The 8,098-nt window shown below is 45.7% G+C and overlaps 1 protein-coding gene across 2 annotated transcripts in view; it reads right to left on the minus strand.

Moving 5' to 3' along the window:
• Window positions 1–333: 333 nt before the first annotated feature.
• Window positions 334–8,098, minus strand: part of KCNJ15 (potassium voltage-gated channel subfamily J member 15) — a 52,946-nt gene continuing 45,181 nt past the window's right edge. The window contains exons 2-3 of one of the 2 annotated variants that reach the window (XM_011379730.1): window positions 3,724–3,823; window positions 334–1,481 (exon numbers count right to left, since the gene is read on the minus strand). In XM_011379730.1, coding sequence (XP_011378032.1) covers window positions 334–1,461 — 1,128 coding nt within the window. In that variant the 5' untranslated portion in view covers window positions 1,462–1,481; window positions 3,724–3,823. Of the gene's footprint in view, window positions 1,482–3,723; window positions 3,824–8,098 lie in introns of those variants that run through there. The other variant, XM_011379731.1, reaches the window with a different exon arrangement.

Consider the following 8,098-nt stretch of genomic DNA (forward strand, 5'->3'; position numbering starts at 1 on the left):
GAAATACATTTCCTTCCAATATCAGCATCGCTAAAAATGTGTCCATCCGGCAGGACGTTTTCGCAATTGCCCTACCCCAAGTTCTTTGAAATGTAGCCCCCTTTTTGGAACGTCTGAGAGTCCGCTTCGGAAGAAGCATTTAACAAAGGAGCCCTCTCCAACGGGGAGATTCTCGTTTAGCCACCAGATCAAAGGAAAAGATCGATTTTGCAAGTCCGTGCCGTCTTTTAGAGAGATGCCACGCGTTTTTGTTTTCGAAGCCACCTTTACGTTCGGAGGGAGCTCCGATGTGGAAACAGCCCGTGGCGTCGAGCCGAGGCGACGCCACTGCCGTCAGACGTTGCTCTGCTGAAGCAGAAGTGTTCTCAGCTCCCTTTCCCTCTGGTCCTCCTGCCTGTACCTCTCCTCCAGCTTCTGCTTCTCGGAATCCGCGCAGTAACATGAGCAGTCTGAAGTCTTCCGAATCTGTTCGAACTGACTGAAATCTGCCACGTACTTTCCGTTTTTGGAGAGAGAAACCACAGGCACAAACTCAAAGCCCCAGTGGATCTCCTCTGGGGTGTAGGACGTGCGGCTCTGGCAGACGGCGCTGGTGGACTCCACGGTGGCGTTGAGAAGGACCACCAGCTCGAAGTCCTTCTCTTTCAGGTTCTGGGGTGTGAGGTCTCTCAGGGGGCTCGTCTCGTCCAGCACGTGGTAGAAGGTCATGGGCAGGATGAGGAAAGGGCTGTCCGAGGAGGAGTCCACGTGGAACTTAACGGTGGCCTGGTTGAGGAGGATCCGCTCCCCCTCCTTGGTGACGTGGGTCTGGAGAAGCTTGCCGGACAGCTGGCACTGAATCAGGAGACTCTTCCTCATGTTGGCCACCTGGATCACCAAGCACAGCTTCCCGTTCTGCTTGGTGATGACCGCGCAGTGGCTGAACTTGATGGTCTCGGCCCGTTTTTTGGGTCTGGCGATTTTGGCCAGGAAGGTGCCCGTGACGAAGATCTCAATCAAGGTCGTAATGACCAGCTGAGCGACCAATAGGAAAATGGCATGGGGGCATTCCTCGGTGATGGAGCGGACGCCGTAGCCAATGGTCGTCTGAGACTCCAGGGAAAAGAGAAATGCCCCGGTGAGGGAGTCCACCTTCATGATGCAGGGAGTGTGATTTGACACAGGCTCACTCAGGTCTAAGTCCCCGTGGATAAAGGCGATGGCGTAGTAGATGACCCCGAAGAGGAACCAGGTCATCACAAAGGTGGCCGCAAACAGGGTGAGTTTGTATCTCCACTTCATGTCAATCACGGTGGTCCACAAGTCTTGAAGGTAGAGCAAATATATGCCATCCACTTTGTCAATTCTCACATTGCTGTGTCCGCTCTTGGACATGACACGGGGCCTGCTGGCCTTGAGTCCGGCGCCGGCTGGGTGCTTCACCAAGGGAGCGCTGGACATGCTAATGTGAATGGGGTCCATCGTCAGGCTCTTGGGGACACCTAAGGGAACAACAGAGAGACGTTTTACTGCTGGCACACTTGGTAGAACGTCCAGACAACAGAAACGGGATAATCATGTGAAATTAACATGAATGTAGGCCAACGTGTACGTGAAAGGAGACTTCTAAGGGCAAGGCAGGCCTACTTGTGCTTGAGGGGGAAAGTGGGGTGAAGCGAGGAGCCTGGAGACCAGCAAACCGGGGCTAAATGCTGACTCTCCGACTTACTTGCTGTGTGACCCAGGACAACCCAAACTCTCGGATCTTAGTTTCCTAATCTGCAAAATGGGCATAAAGCCTACTCCTCGGGATTTTTGTGACAGCTAAATGATGTAATGGCTATAAAGTGCCCAAACCGAGCCTCACAGTAAAAAACGATGACAATCTTTATAATATCGCGCTCGTGTGCATCAACCCCGCAGAGTATAATGGATATCTGTGTGTATATTCAGCTACCGTGGATTTATAATTATAGGGAATTTTAAAATAAGTTGACTGAGCATAGGGTCAGTACTGATATAACTAAAATTGACCATCCATAAGATAATTCTTTATATAGGGATGGAGAACACTAATACAAATTGTTAAAATTTGGGTAGCGTGAAATTTCTTTAAAACTTACTTTTTGCATGACATCACCTATAATAGCAATTTATTCCTCCCCTCCCCCATCCAATGGATAATTTAGAATCCATGACCTCTCCTAGTTCTCGATTACAATGGAAAAGACTAAGTTATCAAAACCGCCCCCCAAAAACACATAGTAAATAATTATGCTTGATTAATGGCTTAATCTATATGCCGATTATTCTTACAAGTGCTATCAATACACCATATTAGGTATGACATTTAGATATGGCACAAAAATCCTGCCTCATTTCTTGATAACTAAGTAGAACCAGCATAGGAATCTATTTTAAAGAGTTAATGAACAAGTAACTCAGTACAGGCGTCCAGCAGTGTGCAGCAGAGCTGACCTACCTAGAAGTGCAAGTCTCCCGCGCTGAGCCCTGTCGTTACAGACGGGAACAAGCTGGGCATGAGGCTACACGGCATCTTATAGTACCTGCCTGGTGACTGAGCTAAATCACTCTCCATTCCTTGAAAAAGATGGTGCGAGTGATTAGGGGGAACTCTACCTGTTTGGCATGTTTTTTCCAGCTCATTGGTTTTTTTAAGAATAAAAAAAAAATTTCTCCCATATAAAAAGGAACTGGTATGCAGTGGTCTGTGATTCATGCAATAGTTTTTGCTGTTAGAGCAGCATTATTGCAGTAGAAGTTTTGAAAATAATCCTCCGGGCAAATCCCTTCCAGGAAGGGAAGTCATATCCCTCACAGGCTGACACTCGGCAAGGATGCCGCGGGTCTGCTGGGCTCTCTAATTTTCCTGTGACGTTATCAAGAGTGTGTCCTTTACTGAATGTCACGTGAAACGATTTTATTTTATTTTTTCTTGGAAAAGAAAGTCACTTTTTCATTTTCATTGCAAAGAAGAGCCATATGTTATTCAGAATTTTACTCCTTGAAGCCTATTCCACTTATTTGAGGATCAATTTAAAAGCAAAGTACAAGGTAGGACGGATGAGCATGGTTTTATCAGACCCTCAACAGTCCTTCTCAGTGACTGAGAGGGAAACGGCCATGATGCAAGTTTGGGAGCAAAACGCCACGCTGGCATGGCCGAAGGCACAGGCAAGCTCGGAACACGAGCATTGCTGAAGACAAAAGACAAGTAAGTGCACGCACTTAAGGGGAAAAAAAAAAGAAGAAGAAGAATTGCTAGGGGAAATTGCATGCCATTCAATCCACTGAAAGAAAAACAGAGGCTTAAGATTTTGGGTGTGAGTGATACACAAATGTCCTACGGGCACGAGCAAAACTACGAGCTTAGCTGTCCGCCAGCTTCTGGAAAGCTTGGCCCTGTTTATATGAAGGCAGTGCCACGAAGCTTCTGTTTTAACCTCTCAAAGGGCAACGGGCCAGGCTTGGGATGAGCTGGATCGTTTTCCTTTTGCTGCTCAAAGTGCCTTTGCTGTATTTCTGCACATCTAGTGTTTGGGTTAATGACACCCATGCACCTCTTTCCAGAGGCCGGTGGTCAGAAATGGGATAAAGACTTAGAGCCTAGGATTTTAGGTTTAGCATCTCTCTGCGGAGAAGAACAGCCAGCGGACAGCCCTCAAAGGGCGAACACCTTCTCCCTCCCTCTCAACGCCCGACGCCCTCAGAACTGTTTACTACCTGGTCACTTACTCGGCGGGTTGGAAGCCGTCTTCTCCAAGGCAGGTGGGATGTCCTCGCTCCCCTTCACCCACCTGGCTACCTGGGATTCTGCTACTGCCTGAAAGAAAGGGGGACAGTGGTGTTTATAGGGATTTACCAAGAAACCGACCCAGTGAAACTGGCCCTTCACAATTCCCCCAAGGGCCGAGGCCCTAGCATCTACCTTCCCATCCCTGGTCGTCTGGCCTGGTGCCAGAATAGAATAAAGGCTCGAGGAGTGCTTTAAGAATTAAATTGAAACCGCAATCACAGCCCTCACTAGAATTCCCACCCTCTGCAGGGAGCTCAGTAGTAAAACACCCTGGAACCGGAGCTAACTCACCCCCACTGAGGCCCACTATCAACCGATAGCAAACGGGGAGGCAGGAAGGGGAAGTGCAGAGGAAGTAAACAGTGAGAATTGGAAGGGAAGAGTCTAGAATATTTTTACCGCCTGTGGAAATGCATTATTATTGTTGAGTCACAGAACATTAGAGTTGAAAAGATTGTCAAAACCCAGCCATTTGACGCACGTTGTTCAAACGGGGAGACTGAGGCCTGAGAGGTTGGAGCCACTTGTCTTCATGATACGGATGGATCACGGCAGGAAAATAAACCAGGTCCCGAGTCTTTAGAAGCTGTTAAACCTTAAACCTCCGAAGTTTAATGCAATCTGTTCTAAATTCAAGAGGTTCTTTTACATCTTGCTTTTCAGAACTATTTCTTCTTAAGCCACACACACACACACACACACACACACACACACACACACACATTTTTATCTGTCTTACACAAAGAAGCACACATACAATTCATACTTCTTTTCTAATCCACCAGTTATTGAAAATAATTACAATAATTACTCTTTTCTCATTTAAGTAGTCCCAGTTGTCAAGCTGCACAGCTGCTTATGCCCTCGATTCTCGCTCTGCGTTAGCGGGTTTGGCAAACGACCTCTTCATCATCCCTCTGTTAGGATCCAGGGTCGATCTTACCTGGATGCTTGCTTTGTTATTTACCCTTCGTCACATGCTCTTATAGTGTTTTATTCTTCGACAGACCTCTTTGATGAAATTTACTTCTCTGTTGATACACACGCTTATTTCATATAATTCTTTCGCACAATGTTATGTTACTGCCTTAGATTTTTTTTCCCCCTTAGTGATTCAGCAAGCGACGTGGCTTTACTTCCGAATTGTTAAGGAACAACAGTTTCTCAAAAGCTAAGGATGGAGGAATAATAACAAGTATTCTCTTCTGTGATAACAAGTATTCCCTTCTCCTGACCCCACAAATAAGCAATATTCCATAGAAACCATTAGTAGTGTTCTTTAGTCTCTGGAAATTGTATTTATTTTTCCAGTGTTCATTATATTATTCCAGCATGTGGGTTGAGATTGTGATTCTTAGAACTGCGATCTCTTTATTGAAGTGAAGTCCTTAAACTTACTAAATGGAGAGGTCGATATTACTCTCTCTCGCTTCAAGCCAACAAAATACACATGGCATGGAGGCATCTCACACTCTTATGCCACGCAGCATTTGTGGTCTGGAGATAAAGGAGAGAGAGATGCATTTCTGAAACAGAACTACACAGCGGGCACATTGGAAAACGTCCTTAGCGGTAGAAGAACTACATCTTCAGCACTGGGGACAAAATGACGAGGATGGAAAAAACAGAAAGCGAGTTCTCATCACCGTCCTCGAGATTCTGTCAGAGAAAGGGGCTCTTATAAGAACAGATGAGCAAAGAAATCAACCACCGTGAGCAGGAACACACTGCCCTGTCAGGGAAAAATCAAGCTGTATATGGCCGGAAAGATGCTGACCAATTAGAAGAAATAGATATGCCAATAACAGGCACAAATATAGACAGAATCGAGTCAGAATAAGCCAGAGGTGGCCCAAAGTGGGAGAGATGCTGATGAATAACAACAATGGCAATAGCAAAATAATAAAATAAACATTTGAAGAAGTAATCATAATAAAGTTCCAGATCAATAACAGCGATCACTGTCGTAAATAGGCAACACTACGGTGCCACGTGGTGCTTTCCTTGTGTGAACTTCATTAGCCCTCACACCAGTCATGCGAGGCAAGTACCAGCATTATCCCCGTGAGGAGGGAACTGTGGCACAGGCAGGTGAAGCGACCCACCTAAATTCCCAAGAGCTGGCCTGTGACAGCAATGCCCCTGCGGAGATCCTGTGCCAACATTCTCCACCACCCTGACAAAGGAGCCTAAGCTGTAGCTCATCAGAAGCCCCTGGAAAGCCCAGGCCATTTCTGATTCAGTCGGTTCGGGGTGGGGCCCAAGAGTTCGCATGTCTAACAGGTTCTCAGGTGACACTGTTGCTCCAAATACACGCACTGACTGAGAACCAGGGCGCGATGGCTTCCAGGCTGAATGACATCCACCCTTGAGCAAGACCTGGACCCCCGCATTTTCTCTTAGCGTTCTAGAACAACGCTAACATGCACAGGCATCCAAAAGATCTGTTTATTACTCTTCAGAATGCCCCGTCTTCACCATCCTTGTGGATGAATGCCAAGTACCCAGCGGACCAAGGCTAAGTATTAATTCTTTTAAAGCATTGAAAAAATATTTTCTTTTCCATTCTCAGTTAGTACAACACGGAGCCCTTCTAAAAACTTAGAGCTCCGTTGAGTCAAATTTTGGAAGTGTTCCATTTGCCTGTTCTGGGAAAAACTTCATTCTATGTCCTGTGGTGGGCTAATGAAGTATTTGTACCTGCAGAAAAAATTAACTAAGAAAAAAAAAAAGTTGAGGAGGCAGCAGATTCCCAAATCTGGAGTTTCTCAATCAGGCTTCAAGTGAAGTCATTCTATGTACTTCAAAGGAGGCGGTGAGGTATGAAGAAATGGAATCCACCTCAAACCACAACTTTACAATTCCAAACTAAAGTTAGAATTTGAGGAGATCTGACTTTACAGCTCTAAAAAACTGCTTTCTGTTTACGTGTATATGTGTGTGTGTGTGTGTGTGTGTGTGTGTGTGTGTGTGTGTGTGTGTGTGTGTATTTAAAAAATTGCTCAACGAGCTTTCTCGAATGTCAAGTGTTTATGACAAAACAATTTTTTGATGATCTCTTTCTTTGCTATCGATCCAAAATACTTGGATTAAATTTCACTTTAAGGATACACAGGTTTAAATATTAAGTAGAAAAAAAAATGCTTGACAAGAATGTACTTGGGTTCACTGAACTTAAAAGGTTTAAAAATCATTGAAATTAAAACCAGTGAGGCTTAGCTATCTTTTCTTTGGATCCCGTGACTGTGGCCACACATGCACCTGCTCTGGGACCTTTGGTCTTGGCCTTATATCACCTTCCTCCCTGCTCTTCAAAGCAGTCTAGGACTTGCTTCCATGGCTGGTCTTAACTGCTCTTAATCCACGTCGACTGAGGATATGGATGGCCTTGCTCAAGTGGCCTCAGAGATGAACATATCCATCGAAAAAGAACAAGGCGGCTAACGTTGGCTCTCAGAAGATCCCAGAGGGCAGCATCTTTGGTTCTTACTGGCTGGGGAAATTACTCTTTCCTTCTGCAAACCTATTCTTCCCCTTGGGTCATCGAGGACCAAGGCTGGCTGGAAGGAACGGCAGCTTCTGGGAGGCTGTGGAATTGTCTTTCTCCTCCAGGAGAGTCATAATGATCTGAGAGGACACTCCAGGTGATTATTTGCAGCCTAGGTTTCTCTATCCTAACGGCCTATGTTTTGAAGCTGTAAACTCGCAATTTAATTGATAGAGCGTTGGTAACTTTTGTTGCGGTGGCTGATCGTTGCTTCCTGTTATTGGCTGCTACCGTCTGCTGGGCCCATCCATAAAGTCCTCCCCTGGGCTTGTCCCTGTGGGGAATGTGTTTTCACCCTTTTGCGTCAGGTGCGGTCATGTGACTGTTCTGGCCAATGAGTGTGAACCACAGTGACTCACTACACACCTGAACAGAGGTATAAGACTCACGGCTGGGTCTTGGGTAAGGCTCAGATTGGGCTGTTCCTTCTTCTAGGGAACTGGGAAGAGAGAGACCCTTGGCGCCAAGCTACGACTTACCCAAAGCTGACTTGTAACACGGGTGAGAAAAAAACTCCTTGTTGCCATAAGCCATTGAATTCTTGGAACTGTCTGCTATTGAGGCGACACCTAGCAAAAGCCTGACCACAGACACACCCTTTCTTCGTGTTTTTATACCTTGGGATTATATTTATAGGAAACATGTAAAGTCTTCAAATAGCCCTAATGTGAACTTTGAATGTTCATCTATGACTAAATACGGGATAGAAAAAAAACAAAATTCAAACGAACAAGTTTCCAATAGGAAGACAGAAT

This window comes from Pteropus vampyrus, unplaced genomic scaffold (genome assembly GCF_000151845.1).
Source record: "Pteropus vampyrus isolate Shadow unplaced genomic scaffold, Pvam_2.0 Scaffold372, whole genome shotgun sequence".
NCBI lineage: Eukaryota > Metazoa > Chordata > Mammalia > Chiroptera > Pteropodidae > Pteropus > Pteropus vampyrus.